The sequence below is a fragment of the Ambystoma mexicanum genome, chromosome 8 (assembly GCF_040938575.1).
Source record: "Ambystoma mexicanum isolate Mex_15411 chromosome 8, UKY_AmexF1_1, whole genome shotgun sequence".
Taxonomy (NCBI): Eukaryota; Metazoa; Chordata; class Amphibia; order Caudata; family Ambystomatidae; genus Ambystoma; species Ambystoma mexicanum.
The window spans coordinates 1,517,285,470-1,517,303,222 of NC_090929.1; the positions used below are offsets into that span (position 1 = coordinate 1,517,285,470).

General features: G+C 46.2%; 1 protein-coding gene across 3 annotated transcripts in view; it reads left to right on the forward strand.

The window, feature by feature from the left end:
• The first annotated feature begins 14,660 nt into the window (after window positions 1–14,660).
• The window catches only part of SLK (STE20 like kinase), a 985,407-nt gene continuing 982,314 nt past the window's right edge, over window positions 14,661–17,753 (forward strand). For 2 of the 3 annotated variants that reach the window (XM_069611737.1, XM_069611738.1), the window contains exon 1: window positions 14,662–15,457. In XM_069611737.1, coding sequence (XP_069467838.1) covers window positions 15,308–15,457 — 150 coding nt within the window. In that variant the 5' untranslated portion in view covers window positions 14,662–15,307. Of the gene's footprint in view, window positions 15,458–17,753 lie in introns of all 3 variants that reach the window. The other variant, XM_069611736.1, reaches the window with a different exon arrangement.

Here is a 17,753-nt window from a genome sequence, read left to right on the forward strand (position 1 = left end):
TCCCTCTGGAGTCGGAAGGGGAGCTCTCCCATGTATTCTGTCTCTGCGTCTGATAGATTTCCCCCTATGAACGCCACCGACTTCCCCAAGTTAACCTTGAATCCCAAAAGATCTCCATAGCACGCTAAGCCCTGCAGTACGCGGGGGACCATCTGGGATGGTTTAGTGATGTAGAGCAGCGCATCGTCGACAAAGAGGCAAATTTTACAATGGGAGTCTCCTATCCATACTCTGTTGATTGCCTCATCCTTTCGGATTGAGATCGACCAGGGCTCCATAACCAATGCATAAATTAGGGGGGATAGCAGGCAGCCTTGTCTTGTGCCTCTCCCCAGGGAAAATGCCCTTGATTCTGTCCCATTTGCTACCACCTTGGCTAAAGGAGCGGAATACAGTGCCGACATCCAGACCACCCACCTCGGTCCCATCCCCACCGCAGAGAAAACCTCCCTCATGAATCCCCAACTAACACTGTTGAAGGCCTTCCACCGCAGAGAAAACCTCCCTCATGAATCCCCAACTAACACTGTTGAAGGCCTTCTCTGCGTCGAGGGCCAGCAGTAGGGCCCCATCATCCCGGACCATCCTTGAATTTAGCACATGGAGGGTTTTGCGCATGCTGTCGGAGCCTTGTCTGTTTAGGATGAATCCCACCTGGTGTCAGGTGAGGACAAAGGCAGCGAATATGGCAAAGGAAATGTGCACAAAATCACACAGTAAATAGCCTTCAATCAAACAATGTGCACACAGGAACCAAGACTCATGTATGCTAAGACCCAGGAATGCAAATAGAGTGTGACAGAAATACAAATATATGAAAAGGGATGTGGGGTAAGCACTTAGAAACTCCTTATGAATGTAAAATAAGTCAGCAAGCTCCTTACCCACGATTGCTGTTGCAGGTACTGACAGCGCTAAGCCCACTTAGAGGGCAAGCAACGACAGGATCTGTGAGCTAACACTCTTGATGGTATTGAATAAGAGAACTTAAAAACAGTACTCACGAGGACGAGAAATACCACTTGAATGTCAGTAAGCCCACGAACCCTGTTGATCAAACAGGGACCCAGAAAGGCTATAACAGCAGTGGGAGGATAACTAAATACATAAGACTCAAGAAAAGGTGCAAGTAGGAAGAGTGATTACAGAATAGTGAGGAAAACATAGGCATTCATTCAGGAGCTAGCTACAACAGCACACCACACCTAATAATCAATGGGAAATAAATGCTGAGGTGCAAGGGAAGACATGGAATGTATTCCAAGAGAAAGTAAAGGAGCAGGAGCAGGGAAAACGAAATTACAAAGGCAAACTTCCCCCCAGCCATCCGAGGAAAAAAGGCAGTAAGCTAAATCTATAAAGAGGAAAGACTAAATCATCAGGGTTTACAGCAGCAAAGGACAAAGTCAAAGAAAAATAGAACACAGGCAAACTGGGCCGCACCAAAAGGGCACTAAGAAAAACTGCCTGTAAACAGAGGAATACAGAAAGGGAATCCAGGAAGCAGAAATCAATTAAGCACATAAATTCGAAATCCAGGGTTAAGGAACGAAGAATAGAAACTAGGAACTAAGCACAAAGCTAAGAACCAGGAACAAGGGTCCAGTCACAAACAGGAACACTACATCAATGACCAGCGCTGGACTGAAGCAAACTGAGGCTTTTAAAGCTGCTTAACGAGCACACGCCTCAGGTATGCTGATTGCTGCTCCTGCAGCCACAGGTGTTACCCATCCTCCACCAACCTTGTCCTGCCAGGGTGGAGATGAAGCAGTGGGCCAGGCATTCTGGTAAGCATAGTCATTTGATTAAAGAAGAATGCTGGCTGCCAAAAACCTGGAATGGATCCGGAAGGGAAGTAGCTTGGAAAATAGGGATTTAGAGCTCCCAATTCATCACAGCACCGTAGCATAAGGTTCCGAGGAAAAGTCCAGTAGGGAATAAATCCCAAATCATGCCCCCAAGTGGTTAGAACGGGAGCGAAGGGAGTGAGTCGTGACACCTGGTCTGGATGGACCAGGCAGGGAAGGTATCTCTCTAATCGAGTTGCTAAAATTCTGGCAAAGATCTTGGCGTCTAGGTTCAGAAGGGAAATAGGCCTATATGAACCACAGTCTGTCAGGTCTCTGCCCGGTTTGGGTATTACACTGATGAGGGCCTGTAGAAACATGGGTGGGATTGAGTCTTGGTTTCTAATTTTTCAGTTGAGTTTTGCTGCCATTTTATATATTAGGGTAGCATTCCGGCCCGTTCCGGGTACTTTTTTGTGTGAAAATGTAGACTTTGGCCAGTAATGGGTTAATGACAGCACATTGTTCAACCTTCCCCATTTCCAAAATGTTCTTCATGTGTGTTTGCATCATTTTCAGGTGCGTTTTGCTGCCGTTTTATATATTAGGGTACCGTTCCGGCCCGGTCCGGGTTTTACACCATTCCGTAAAAATGGCTTTCTACATTTTAGTCAAACTTTTCATATGAACCTTCCAGTGTGGTGTCTTCTCTTTAAAGCACTTCCATTCTTCAACTAAGGCTTTATTTCATGTATGTATTATGTCTAGAAAAAAATACATGAAATTAAAATGCATTCAAATTATTGTTCAGAGGTACACATTGAAAATGCAACCATTTGTCGTGGAAAACTACAGCAAAGATTGCCATTGGCACCCTTGCTTTTTTCTTTAACTTTGTCACATTTTTGAGGAAGGGACAAAATAGCTTTCTCTTTAAGGAGGTGGCTATATAAAGATGAGATGGTTTATAATCCTGCTCTGATTTAATATTCTGCACACTACGGAGTATACAGGCATATGGTTAAACACGGACACGGAACAGCGAAGTTGTAGACTTTGTAACCTCTCGCCACATTTTAACAGCGTTCTCTGTATTACAAATCACCTATGCGAAAGGATTAACGGACTTTGTCACTTCTGATCACTCTTGGAGCTCTATCCACTCGGCTTTGTCTTTGGTCATCACATCTAGAGCTTTTTACATGTTGCGCAAATTCTTGGTTTTACCTGTGGTATATTAACGGTGCATTTATGAAATTTGTAAAAATGTGGTTTTTAGTATATTTCCCTTATATGACTATTTTTATTGTAATGATAATAATGTGTTATTTATATAGCGCCTTAATCCAAAGCGCTTTACAGAGCACATATTTCCATACAATATCACCCAACCGAAATTGATACTCATTTATCGACCTTGGAAGGATGAAAGGCTGAGTTGGCCTTGCTTGGATTCGAACATATGACCTGCAGATCATGCTCAGATCGCAGCAGCGAGCGCTCAACCAGTTGAGCTATTTTACCAGCTATATTGTAGGCTTTAACGTATTTTTTTTTTACTTTACTGTTTAATTAGGCTGTATGCATTGTATGAATTGCTTTGCTTTTTGTCGCGCCTAAGGTTAAGATTAACCAGAGCACTGAAATAAAAAATATAAAAAAAATAAAAATAAAGTTCCTAAATATGGAAATGTTTTGGGTGGGGTGCAACGGAGGATAGTAACACGCATGCGACCCTCGAGCCCACTGTGAAAAGTTGACAACTAAGTAAAATAAATATTCTCACGCTCCGAAGCGGATTTCTTGTTCGCCTTCTTGGTGGCTGTCCTTCTTTTATTTCCATCGATAACCTCTGATCCACTGGCCCAGGAAAGCCTCGTCCCGAGCAGGCGACTAGACAGCTAGAGCTCAGAAAATAGATTTGCTCCGCTCTCAAATACATAGTCGTAGATAATCGGGAGCCATGTTTAAATCAGGCTAACTCTACCGTTCTGACATTATGACAAGGTTCGGGGCTTACAAATCCGTTTGCTATAGAAACTTGCCTGACTCTAAGATGACCGTCGCTGTAATGGGTCTTGGTCATGCGCAGATTAGTTTGTCTGGTTGAAACTGTGTAGAGGGGAGGGTGGCTCTGGGAGCTGCTGGTACTCCGAAGGAGGCCGGTTTCGCCCTTTCCGGAGAGAGCTTGAGACAGAAGCAGGGCAGCTACCGGGGATTGGTGCGAAGCAGGGCTGGGGCTGCCCCATGAAGATCCCCAAGGCCCCTTTCCCATTGTTGCGGTGAGGAAAGCGGGCCTGGGACAGAAGTGGGCAGGTGCTTTGGCAGCCGCACCTAACGGTGCTTGAAGAGAGACCTATGGGTGGTACGCCCGGCTGACGACAGCTCTGCCCGGCTGAGATGCTTGTTGCTGATGCCATCTTATGAAGTTAGCTGGCCGGCCAGTGGAGGCGTGCATCTTCTCCGTCACTCACTCTGCTCACTGCCCTGTGGCTCCAGGGCCCCTCGGTGTGGTGGAAGGAGGCTCTGTGACTGCAGGCGGTGCTGAAGGCTCTACACCCGTCAGGGTGTAGCGCCCTGATCGTGAGAGCAGTGGGCTCTGGCCCCCAGGGGTCTAGAGCACCGCGGGGCCCTTCACTGGGCTAGAGCATCACGGGGCACTCGGGGGTGGAGACCATCATCGACTCCGTTTACTCCGGGGTACGGATTCCTCCAGAGCCAGGATGTCTTTCTTTAATTTCCGGAAGATCTTTAAGCTGGGCGGCGAAAAGAAAAAGAAGCAGTACGAGCATGTGAAGCGGGACTTGAACCCCGAGGAGTACTGGCAAATTATCGGGGAGCTGGGCGACGGAGCCTTCGGTCAGAGACGGACACTGGCTCTGTTGAAGCGCTGGTGCTGGTGGCCATCTATGAAGCGGGACGTCGACTGTTATGTAAACACTTGCTCAGTGTGTGCTCAATGCAAAACCGTAGGGGGCGACCTGTAGGCCTGCTGCAACCCCTGCCTGTACCCCCAAGACCATGACACACTCTTACCATGGACTTCGTGACTGACCTACCCCGAGTACAAGGGTTTGACACAATATGGGTAGTGGTAGACTCATTCACAAAAATGGCACGTTTCATTCCATATTCAGGTATTCCTTCCGCCCCTTTATTAGCTGGGTTGTTTTTCAAGTCAATTTTTTGTTTGTTTGGGTTACCCACGGTATTAGTCTCTGATAGGGGATCCCAGTTCACATCCTGTTTCTGGCGGGCTTTGACTAAACTGCTTGGTGTAGACGCGTGTTACTCCTCAGCCTACCATCCAGAAACAGATGGACAAACTGAGCGAGTAAACCAGACTATGGAGCAGTACTTACGTTGTTTAATATTGCAACATCAACAGTCCTGGTTCCGCGTATTACACCTCGTGGAATTTGCCTACAATAACGCCTTGCACTCCTCCACAGGTTTTTCTCCATTCTATGCCCTCTACAGTCAGCACCCACGCACCTTGCCTTTCCCTGACCTCTCCCTTTCCGGCAATCCTGCTGCTGCCTGTGTCTGTGATCCGTCCGCCGTCCATTCCCAGACCCTTGTTCATCTCCAAGAGGCCCAGGCGTCCCTGAAGTCCGCGGCTGACAAAAGGCGTTCAGCAGCCCCGGATTATTCAGTGGGGGTTAGGGTGTGGTTATCATCTCGTCACCTCCGCTTGCCAGGTAGTCGCAAGTTAATGCCCCGGTTCGTTGGGCCTTTTGTAGTGTCTAGGGTGATCAATTCCGTGGCCTACTGGCTTTCGATTCCTGCTGCCTGGCGTATCCATCCTGTCTTTCACACCGCTCTCCTCAAACCTTGCCCTGGTCCTACCCGCCTACATACTGCCCCTGCCCCTGTTTCTTTAAACACCCCTGATGAGTATGAGGTTTCTGGTATCTTGGGTTCCTGCATTTTTAGGGCTAGGTTGCAGTAACTGGTGGATTGGTTGGGGTATGGTCCAGAGGAGCGTTCCTGGGTCCCTGCTGGGGATGTTCATGCTCCCCACCTCGTTTTTTCACCTTGAGAATCCGTCCTGCCCACGGGGTCGTAGGCCTTTGGGGGGTGGGGCTCTGTCATGCATCATGTCCACACGCCCGATAAATTCCCTGCAGCACGTCCTGCAACCTGTCAATCCCAACATTGCATGTAGGACGGGGGCCACGTGATCAGCTTGGGGTCCATACCTTACATCACAGCAGAAGTCACATTCGGTCCTGGTTGTATCCATTTCTGCATTGGCAACTGCGGTGGCGCATTGGGTCAGGCAGAGTCAGGCGTTCACGTTTCCTTCCGGATCACGTGCTTCTACTTTGGGTCATGTGACTGCGAAACAAAAGGTATAAAAGCAGAGTTCCCGCGAACACACATCGCTTCACAGCTGTTCTTTGCGACTCTGTTTGGCATTTGTGCCCTACTATCTTGATTCCTGGATTACTCGAACTCAGACCTCGAACTACAGACTTCTTTTGGCTCACCCTTCGGATTTGGTGTTTTCTTTTTGTGGATTACTGGCTGTTTTTGACCTCAGGACTTTCATACCGGACTTCTTTTGATTTTTCCCTGGATTGCTTCACCTCAATCACAAACTTACGAATATCCACGTCTTCCACATCAACAACTGCAGGTGGGCTCAGCAACTGGTGGCTACTCCGAACACCATCCCAAGTCACCATTACCATCATCTGAAGGTGCCCACATAGCTAAATCTCAGGCCCCTGTGTGGTTAGCAGCGACCTTAGTACTACACTTCGGTTGGCTTCTTCCTGGACGTTACTAGTCCATTCTGCAAACTGTTACTGATTGTTTGTGCTAATAATTGTTTGCCTTACAGCGGCCTTGGGGTTTCCAGTGCTACGTGGTTCCAGCTCTCCTGCATCTTCCACCTGTGGCCTCAAGGATCGCATAAAGAGTCATTTTATCTCTCCCTGTGTGGTACTTGGGAACGGAGGCCCCTCTATTCTTCCTGACAATCAAGTCTCGACAACTTTTTCAAGTGAAAATGTAGATTTTGGGCAGTAATGTGTTAATGAGAGCACATTGTTCAACCATCCCCATTTACAAAATGTTCTTCATGTGTGTTTGCATTATTGTCAGGTCAGTTTTGCTGCCATTTTATATATCAGGGTAGCGTTCTGGCCCGTTCCGGGTACTTTTTCGAGTGAAAATGTAGATTATGGGCAGTAATGGTTTAATGACAACGCATTGTTCAACCTTCCCCATTTCCAAAATGTTCTTCATGTGTGTTTGCATCATTTTCAGGTGAGTTTTTGCTGCCATTTTATATATCAGGGTAGCGTTCTGGCCCGTTCCGGGTACTTTTTTGTGTGAAAATGTAGATTTTGGGCAGTAATGGGTTAATGATAGCACATTGTTCAACCATCCCCATTTACAAAATGTTCTTCATGTGTGTTTGCATCATTTTCAGGTGAGTTTTTCTGCCTTTTTATATATTAGGGTAGCGTTCTGGTCCGTTCTGTGTACTTTTTGTATGAAAATGTAGTTTTTGGGCAGACATGGGTTAATGACAGCACATTTTCAACCTTCCCCATTTCCAAAATGTTCTTCATGTGTGTTTGCATCATTTTCAGGTGAGTTTTGCTGCCATTTTATATATCAGGGTAGCGTTCTGGCCCGTTCCGGGTACTTTTTCGAGTGAAAATGTAGATTATGGGCAGTAATGGTTTAATGACAACGCATTGTTCAACCTTCCCCATTTCCAAAATGTTCTTCATGTGTGTTTGCATCATTTTCAGGTGAGTTTTTGCTGCCATTTTATATATCAGGGTAGCGTTCTGGCCCGTTCCGGGTACTTTTTTGTGTGAAAATGTAGATTTTGGGCAGTAATGGGTTAATGATAGCACATTGTTCAACCATCCCCATTTACAAAATGTTCTTCATGTGTGTTTGCATCATTTTCAGGTGAGTTTTTCTGCCTTTTTATATATTAGGGTAGCGTTCTGGTCCGTTCTGTGTACTTTTTGTATGAAAATGTAGTTTTTGGGCAGACATGGGTTAATGACAACACATTGCTCAACATTCCCCATTTCTAAAATGTTCTTCATGTGTGCTTGCATCATTTTCAGGTGTATGTTGCTGCTGTTTTATATATTAGGGTAGCGTTCCGGCGCGTACCGGATACCTTTTTGTGTTAAAATGAAGATTTTGGGCAGTAATGGGTTAATGACAGCACATTGTTCAACCTTCCCCATTTCCAAAATGTTCTTCATGTGTGTTTGCATCATTTTCAGGTGTGCTTTGCTGCCGTTGTATATATTAGGGCACCATTCCGGCCCGTTCCGTGTACTTTTTCGTTTGAACAGGTAGATTTTAAGCAGTAATGGGTTAATGACAGCACATTGTTCAACCTTCCCCATTTACAAAAAGTTCTTCATATGTGTTTGCATCATTTTCAGGTATGTTTTGCTGCCGTTTTATATATTAGGGCACCGTTCCTGCCCGTTCCGTGTACTTTTTCGTGTGAAAATGTAGGTTTTGGGCAGTAATGGGTTAATGGGCCTCATTATGAGTCAGCCGGTCCGGAAAGAACGGTGGTGGTAAAACCGCCACCGCTGTTCTTTCCGGACCGGCTGATTCCGAGTCCTGCAGGCGGGAGGTGTCACTCCCGCCAGGTCTGACCTGGCGGGTTTAACACCACCCGCCTGCAGGCGGACTTTGAAACACCGGCTTTGTCATAGACAGAGCCGGTGTTTTCATAGTCCCCATCCCCATGGAGTCCTCTGGGACTCCATGGGAATGGGGACTTACAGAATTCCGCTTCCGGAATTCCCGGGTCACCGGGGTCGTAATGCCCCGGTAATTCTGGGAATCACGGAGGGGGAATGGTAATACGAGTCCGGCGGTACCCTGACGGTTTTTCCGGCTCGGTTACCGCCAGACTCGTAATGAGGCCCTATGACAGCACATTGCTCAACCTTCCCCATTTCCAAAATGTTCTTCATGTGTATTTGCATAATTTTCAGGTGTGTTTTCCTGCCGTTTTATATATTAGGGTACCGTTCCGGCCCGTTCCGTGTACTTTTTCATGTGAGAATGTAGATTTTGGGCAGTAATGGGTTAATGACAGCACATTGTTCAACCTTTCCCATTTCCAAAATGTTCTTCATTTGTGTTTGCATCATTTTCAGGTGAGTTTTTTTTTTTTGAAAATCATATTTTATTGGAATTTTTAGGTTATCACATCATGCATTGTGTTTCAACATTATTCACCTTGAGAACATTATAACAATAAACCTGGCCCCCAGCCCTCCTCCCACCCCCACACTCAGTCATGGATCGAGCACTGGTATCTAATTCGGCCAAAGGGCTCACAGAGAACGTGTCAAGGCACAGTCTATCAGTCCCTTGAACACTGGTGTCTTGGGCTCGGCTTTTTGCAGCCCCTGTAGGGCAATATTTATGTGGCATCTAGTGCATGTGGGGTCATTCCCGACGCCCATTGTTGTCTGGGTTGGTCCCTGGGTGTGCTATTGTCACTTCAGGCCAGGCGCCCATACTTCTCAAAAAAGGGGGGCCAGAGTTCTTCAATATTATATCTAGGTTCATCAATGAGGTGTGTCAGGAATTCCATGTCATAAATGGCCCAGACTTTAGTGACCCAGTCTTTTTCTCCTGGCATGTGTGGGTTTTTCCACTTCTGGGCCAGACAACACCTGGCAGCCACCAACATGACCTGTAACATGTGGCCCTGGGTTTTCTCATGGTCGTCCACCACATTGATTCCAAAGAGGAGAAGCCAAGGGCACTGGGACCTCCCCACTCCTTCGACCCCTTTGATCCAGGATAGAACCCCTCCCCAGTATATCTGGACCATGGGGCATTTCCACCACATGTGTATGTCGTCACCTTTTACTTTTCGATATTTCCAACAGGTCATATTCCGCCCTCATCCTAGCGATCCTCTTTGGGGGATAATGCCACCTGTGCAGTATCTTCAGGGCCTGGTGTCGGTATTGGAACGAGGCCGTTGATCGGTTTGCTTGGATGCACATTTTGGACCATCTTTTGTCATCAATTGTCCCCCCCCCCAGGTCCCTTTCCCATTGTGTCCGGGCTGGCGGGGGATCCCCAGGAGTCGAGAGCAGGAGGAGTTTTTAAAGACGGGATATGACGCCCCTGGTGCTACGGGTGGAGATTAGCAATTTCTCTAAGTCTGTCAGGCTCTCCTAAGAGTGTCCCCCCCCATGAGGGTTCAGTAAGGACTCCCTTGAGTTGGAGGTAGCGGAACGGTGATAATTTGCATAGCCCCAGGGCCTCCTCTAGGTCTTTTAGGGGTATGAAGGATCCCTCTACCCATAGGTGGCCTGCCCTGGTAAGACCGGCCTCGCACCATTTTTGGAATGCGGTAGGTTTGGCTATTTTGTCTGTGAACTGGGGGGCCCAAATGCAACTCTGCGGTGAGTGCCAGGTTGTGAGCCATCTGTAGTAGCCCCCTTCCCTTCAAACCGACCATAAGACCCCCAGTACCGGGTGGTGTAGGACCCTTCTTGGAACGCGGGATCTGGGGACCCATAACCATTCATCTAGCGTGACCGGGGCAAGTACCTTGTTGTCCATTGCCACCCACTGCTTTTCTGTACCGGGGGTGAAATTATCTGTCAGGACCCTGAACTGGGCAGCCTTATAATATGTTTCAAGATCCGGGAACCCCACACCCCCGTCTTTCTTGGGCCTCGTTAGAACCACGTATGAAATCCTGTGCTTCTTGCCCGCCCAGAGAAATCTCAAAAGGGTCCGTTTTATTTCCGTTAGGAAAGTGTTGGGTACTTGGACGGGGAGCATCTGGAACAGGAATAGGAATTTGGGGAGGACCACCATTTTAATCAGGTTAAGACGCGCCAGCCATGAGAGCCCTGAACTTGCCCATCTCTCCACATCCCTCTTAACTTCTGACCAGAGTGGGATAAAGTTATTGGGGAAGAGGTCTGTAGGGTCGCTAGTGACTTGGATTCCCAAATATCCGAACCCGTCCCTCTGGAGTCGGAAGGGGAGCTCTCCCATGTATTCTGTCTCTGCGTCTGATAGATTTCCCCCTATGAACGCCACCGACTTCCCCAAGTTAACCTTGAATCCCAAAAGTTCTCCATAGCACGCTAAGCCCTGCAGTACGCGGGGGACCATCTGGGATGGTTTAGTGATGTAGAGCAGCGCATCGTCGACAAAGAGGCTAATTTTACAATGGGAGTCTCCTATCCATACTCTGTTGATTGCCTCATCCTTTCGGATTGAGATCGACCAGGGCTCCATAACCAATGCATAAATTAGGGGGGATAGCAGGCAGCCTTGTCTTGTGCCTCTCCCCAGGGAAAATGCCCTTGATTCTGTCCCATTTGCTACCACCTTGGCTAAAGGAGCGGAATACAGTGCCGACATCCAGACCACCCACCTCGGTCCCATCCCCACCGCAGAGAAAACCTCCCTCATGAATCCCCAACTAACACTGTTGAAGGCCTTCCACCGCAGAGAAAACCTCCCTCATGAATCCCCAACTAACACTGTTGAAGGCCTTCTCTGCGTCGAGGGCCAGCAGTAGGGCCCCATCATCCCGGACCATCCTTGAATTTAGCACATGGAGGGTTTTGCGCATGCTGTCGGAGCCTTGTCTGTTTAGGATGAATCCCACCTGGTGTCAGGTGAGGACAAAGGCAGCGAATATGGCAAAGGAAATGTGCACAAAATCACACAGTAAATAGCCTTCAATCAAACAATGTGCACACAGGAACCAAGACTCATGTATGCTAAGACCCAGGAATGCAAATAGAGTGTGACAGAAATACAAATATATGAAAAGGGATGTGGGGTAAGCACTTAGAAACTCCTTATGAATGTAAAATAAGTCAGCAAGCTCCTTACCCACGATTGCTGTTGCAGGTACTGACAGCGCTAAGCCCACTTAAAGGGCAAGCAACGACAGGATCTGTGAGCTAACACTCTTGATGGTATTGAATAAGAGAACTAAAAAACAGTACTCACGAGGACGAGAAATACCACTTGAATGTCAGTAAGCCCACGAACCCTGTTGATCAAACAGGGACCCAGAAAGGCTATAACAGCAGTGGGAGGATAACTAAATACATAAGACTCAAGAAAAGGTGCAAGTAGGAAGAGTGATTACAGAATAGTGAGGAAAACATAGGCATTCATTCAGGAGCTAGCTACAACAGCACACCACACCTAATAATCAATGGGAAATAAATGCCGAGGTGCAAGGGAAGACATGGAATGTATTCCAAGAGAAAGTAAAGGAGCAGGAGCAGGGAAAACGAAATTACAAAGGCAAACTTCCCCCCAGCCATCCGAGGAAAAAAGGCAGTAAGCTAAATCTATAAAGAGGAAAGACTAAATCATCAGGGTTTACAGCAGCAAAGGACAAAGTCAAAGAAAAATAGAACACAGGCAAACTGGGCCGCACCAAAAGGGCACTAAGAAAAACTGCCTGTAAACAGAGGAATACAGAAAGGGAATCCAGGAAGCAGAAATCAATTAAGCACATAAATTCGAAATCCAGGGTTAAGGAACGAAGAATAGAAACTAGGAACTAAGCACAAAGCTAAGAACCAGGAACAAGGGTCCAGTCACAAACAGTAACACTACATCAATGACCAGCGCTGGACTGAAGCAAACTGAGGCTTTTAAAGCTGCTTAACGAGCACACGCCTCAGGTATGCTGATTGCTGCTCCTGCAGCCACAGGTGTTACCTATCCTCCACCAACCTTGTCCTGCCAGGGTGGAGATGAAGCAGTGGGCCAGGCATTCTGGTGAGCATAGTCATTTGATTAAAGAAGAATGCTGGCTGCCAAAAACCTGGAATGGATCCGGAAGGGAAGTAGCTTGGAAAATAGGGATTTAGAGCTCCCAATTCATCACAGCACCGTAGCATAAGGTTCCGAGGAAAAGTCCAGTAGGGAATAAATCCCAAATCATGCCCCCAAGTGGTTAGAACGGGAGCGAAGGGAGCGAGTCGTGACACCTGGTCTGGATGGACCAGGCAGGGAAGGTATCTCTCTAATCGAGTTGCTAAAATTCTGGCAAAGATCTTGGCGTCTAGGTTCAGAAGGGAAATAGGCCTATATGAACCACAGTCTGTCAGGTCTCTGCCCGGTTTGGGTATTACACTGATGAGGGCCTGTAGAAACATGGGTGGGATTGAGTCTTGGTTTCTAATTTTTCAGGTGAGTTTTGCTGCCATTTTATATATTAGGGTAGCATTCCGGCCCGTTCCGGGTACTTTTTTGTGTGAAAATGTAGACTTTGGCCAGTAATGGGTTAATGACAGCACATTGTTCAACCTTCCCCATTTCCAAAATGTTCTTCATGTGTGTTTGCATCATTTTCAGGTGCGTTTTGCTGCCGTTTTATATATTAGGGTACCGTTCCGGCCCGGTCCGGGTTTTACACCATTCCGTAAAAATGGCTTTCTACATTTTAGTCAAACTTTTCATATGAACCTTCCAGTGTGGTGTCTTCTCTTTAAGGCACTTCCAGTCTTCAACTAAGGCTTTATTTCATGTATGTATTATGTCTAGAAAAAAATACATGAAATTAAAATGCATTCAAATTATTGTTCAGAGGTACACATTGAAAATGCAACCATTTGTCGTGGAAAACTACAGCAAAGATTGCCATTGGCACCCTTGCTTTTTTCTTTAACTTTGTCACATTTTTGAGGAAGGGACAAAATAGCTTTCTCTTTAAGGAGGTGGCTATATAAAGATGAGATGGTTTATAATCCTGCTCTGATTTAATATTCTGCACACTACGGAGTATACAGGCATATGGTTAAACACGGACACGGAACAGCGAAGTTGTAGACTTTGTAACCTCTCGCCACATTTTAACAGCGTTCTCTGTATTACAAATCACCTATGCGAAAGGATTAACGGACTTTGTCACTTCTGATCACTCTTGGAGCTCTATCCACTCGGCTTTGTCTTTGGTCATCACATCTAGAGCTTTTTACATGTTGCGCAAATTCTTGGTTTTACCTGTGGTATATTAACGGTGCATTTATGAAATTTGTAAAAATGTGGTTTTTAGTATATTTCCCTTATATGACTATTTTTATTGTAATGATAATAATGTGTTATTTATATAGCGCCTTAATCCAAAGCGCTTTACAGAGCACATATTTCCATACAATATCACCCAACCGAAATTGATACTCATTTATCGACCTTGGAAGGATGAAAGGCTGAGTTGGCCTTGCTTGGATTCGAACATATGACCTGCAGATCATGCTCAGATCGCAGCAGCGAGCGCTCAACCAGTTGAGCTATTTTACCAGCTATATTGTAGGCTTTAACGTATTTTTTTTTTACTTTACTGTTTAATTAGGCTGTATGCATTGTATGAATTGCTTTGCTTTTTGTCGCACCTAAGGTTAAGATTAACCAGAGCACTGAAATAAAAAATATAAAAAAAATAAAAATAAAGTTCCTAAATATGGAAATGTTTTGGGTGGGGTGCAACGGAGGATAGTAACACGCATGCGACCCTCGAGCCCACTGTGAAAAGTTGACAACTAAGTAAAATAAATATTCTCACGCTCCGAAGCGGATTTCTTGTTCGCCTTCTTGGTGGCTGTCCTTCTTTTATTTCCATCGATAACCTCTGATCCACTGGCCCAGGAAAGCCTCGTCCCGAGCAGGCGACTAGACAGCTAGAGCTCAGAAAATAGATTTGCTCCGCTCTCAAATACATAGTCGTAGATAATCGGGAGCCATGTTTAAATCAGGCTAACTCTACCGTTCTGACATTATGATAAGGTTCGGGGCTTACAAATCCGTTTGCTATAGAAACTTGCCTGACTCTAAGATGACCGTCGCTGTAATGGGTCTTGGTCATGCGCAGATTAGTTTGTCTGGTTGAAACTGTGTAGAGGGGAGGGTGGCTCTGGGAGCTGCTGGTACTCCGAAGGAGGCCGGTTTCGCCCTTTCCGGAGAGAGCTTGAGACAGAAGCAGGGCAGCTACCGTGGATTGGTGCGAAGCAGGGCTGGGGCTGCCCCATGAAGATCCCCAAGGCCCCTTTCCCATTGTTGCGGTGAGGAAAGCGGGCCTGGGACAGAAGTGGGCAGGTGCTTTGGCAGCCGCACCTAACGGTGCTTGAAGAGAGACCTATGGGTGGTACGCCCGGCTGACGACAGCTCTGCCCGGCTGAGATGCTTGTTGCTGATGCCATCTTATGAAGTTAGCTGGCCGGCCAGTGGAGGCGTGCATCTTCTCCGTCACTCACTCTGCTCACTGCCCTGTGGCTCCAGGGCCCCTCGGGGTGGTGGAAGGAGGCTCTGTGACTGCAGGCGGTGCTGAAGGCTCTACACCCGTCAGGGTGTAGCGCCCTGATCGTGAGAGCAGTGGGCTCTGGCCCCCAGGGGTCTAGAGCACCGCGGGGCCCTTCACTGGGCTAGAGCATCACGGGGCACTCGGGGGTGGAGACCATCATCGACTCCGTTTACTCCGGGGTACGGATTCCTCCAGAGCCAGGATGTCTTTCTTTAATTTCCGGAAGATCTTTAAGCTGGGCGGCGAAAAGAAAAAGAAGCAGTACGAGCATGTGAAGCGGGACTTGAACCCCGAGGAGTACTGGCAAATTATCGGGGAGCTGGGCGACGGAGCCTTCGGCAAAGTGTTCAAGGTAAGGCCATGCTCCTGAAACGGCTTTGTGTTATCATAAACCCTCTGGTAACAATGTTACAGCAATCTGATGAAGGGGGCGGCTAGGGCAGCAAGTGGGGGACAGAGTCGGTTTTAAAACGATCAATGGTCTCAATAGCTATCGCAATATAAATCCCACCATCCATTTTAAGAGCAGTACAGATAACTAACTACCTGCAGTATTGTATTTGAGGGGGAGCCTAAATACAAGTGTGTGTGTGTGTGTGTGTCTGTTTATTGCCTACACACCTCTTCTACTTTAGTGTATGTTGAAAAAATGCATGGATCCGTCCCCGGCAACTGCACGCATCCATCCTAAAATATACTGCAAGCATGTCTTGTCCCCTGTCTATAAGCTAAAATGCGTGCGCTACATTAAATGGGAAACGCAATTTTAAAGGTAAACCACTTCAAATGTTGCAGAAAACCAGCTCTATACACACGCCGAATAGAGCGTATGGATAGAGTGCGGCAGCAGGGTATACATCTGGTTCTGACTAGTGGTAACCCAAGTTTCTTTAATGCTGCCATTTGCGCTTTTTGTACAATCGTACAAGGCTCAAAGCAATATAAATAATCCGAGAAGTGGGCTACATTCAAGGTCAAAAGTAGGTATTGCCCGAAACGCATCTTCGGATTTGACACAATTCCGATAGCAACCTGATTCCAGTTACTTTGGGACAGGGTCCTTGTTTATACACATTCAAGCTGGTTTGTTTGCTGAACGATCCCCCACCTACACACACACACACACACACACACAGTAAATACCATATCGTTCCTCATACCTCCATGCTATGACAATAGCGGTTTTTGTGTCTTCCCAATCTCCAACAGGTTCAAAATACAGCAACAAAACTACCTCTTGACTACCAAGAGCACATCTCGGTTGTCCTGACTGTCCACTGCACCGATTTTGCAAGATTCAGACAGTTTAAAGCAGCTTTCCCTGTATACAAAATCATAATGTGCCCAGGCCCTGTTCCTCTGAATTCCTCACACTTCTGGCAACCAGGTGCGCTCAGCATATAGCTTAGCTCTTTGCATCTCCCAAATCGGGTAGAAATGAAATCTTGTCACCAAAATAAATAAGGGCGATGAATACACTGTAGAGCACAGCACGCGAGTGGTTCAGCGATTCTGTGCAAAAGCCCACATTAGAAATATAAATATATATTGGCTACACAAATCGATCTGCGTTGGGCTTCAAATCTTTACTTGTCCTGTGTTTATAATCTTTGTTACAGATATATCACGTCTTCCTGGCTCCAGTTTTTATGAAATCATGTTGCAATTCTTCTTCGTGCTTTCTCAAGGCCAATATTGATACTAGTGGACAAAATCATGTATGAAAAATTAATGACAAAACTTTACAGTAACTTTAAATGTCCTATTTACATACTCTTTAAATGGCAAATTGATCACACGCTTTCCTCCCTCGCACCCGCTAATTAATTTTTTTTAAAATAATGACTCTGGTGTATTCTTTCGGCATTATCTTGGTGTCTGTCAATGTAAACAGAAACATAAGCCCTGCAAGAGACCCAAACTCTTGGTTAATGCTAGAGAGAGTCAATTTCCTGGTGTCAATTTCCTGGTGTCCAAGTATGGAATAAATAGACCGTGTGCTGACCTGATCAGTGCTGCAATTTAATAACTGGTGTCTCGTGAAGGATCACCGTCTGTTAATGTGGGAATCCATTTTATTACTACTAATCATTAGCGTTGCCCATATACATATGCTAAGTGTTTCAACAACGCAGAGTATGAAAGGTAGACATAATTAATAGGAATTTAGGTCAGGGTAACCGTCGTGATTAACAAACCAACACAAGGGTAAATCCAATAGGACTATGTTCCTTTCCAAGACTCCCATTTATCAAGTGATGTCTCAGCATTAACACTGATTACTCAGCTTTGCATGTTATCGTTCAAGGTTACTTTTGTTGAGGCCTGTCAATTTTGATAAGTTTGTAGCAAGGGTTAATAAAAAAAAAAAAATACATGACAACTACTTTGTGAATTTGTATAACCTGGATTTAATATATGGACTGGTCACTCTTACATTCATGATGTAGAACCATGTCTGTCGTAAGGGTGGTAGAAAGAGAAAATAAAGACAATGGGCCAGCCAAGGGCTTGAGCCCCACTCCCCGTAGATTCAGAGTGCTGTAGGGAAACATGTAAGCGGTTGTCCTTTGTGTGTTGGCACCTTACAAAACATCATAAATAAGAACTACTATAAGTTTTATCTGCTGGGTTCTGCTTTACGAATC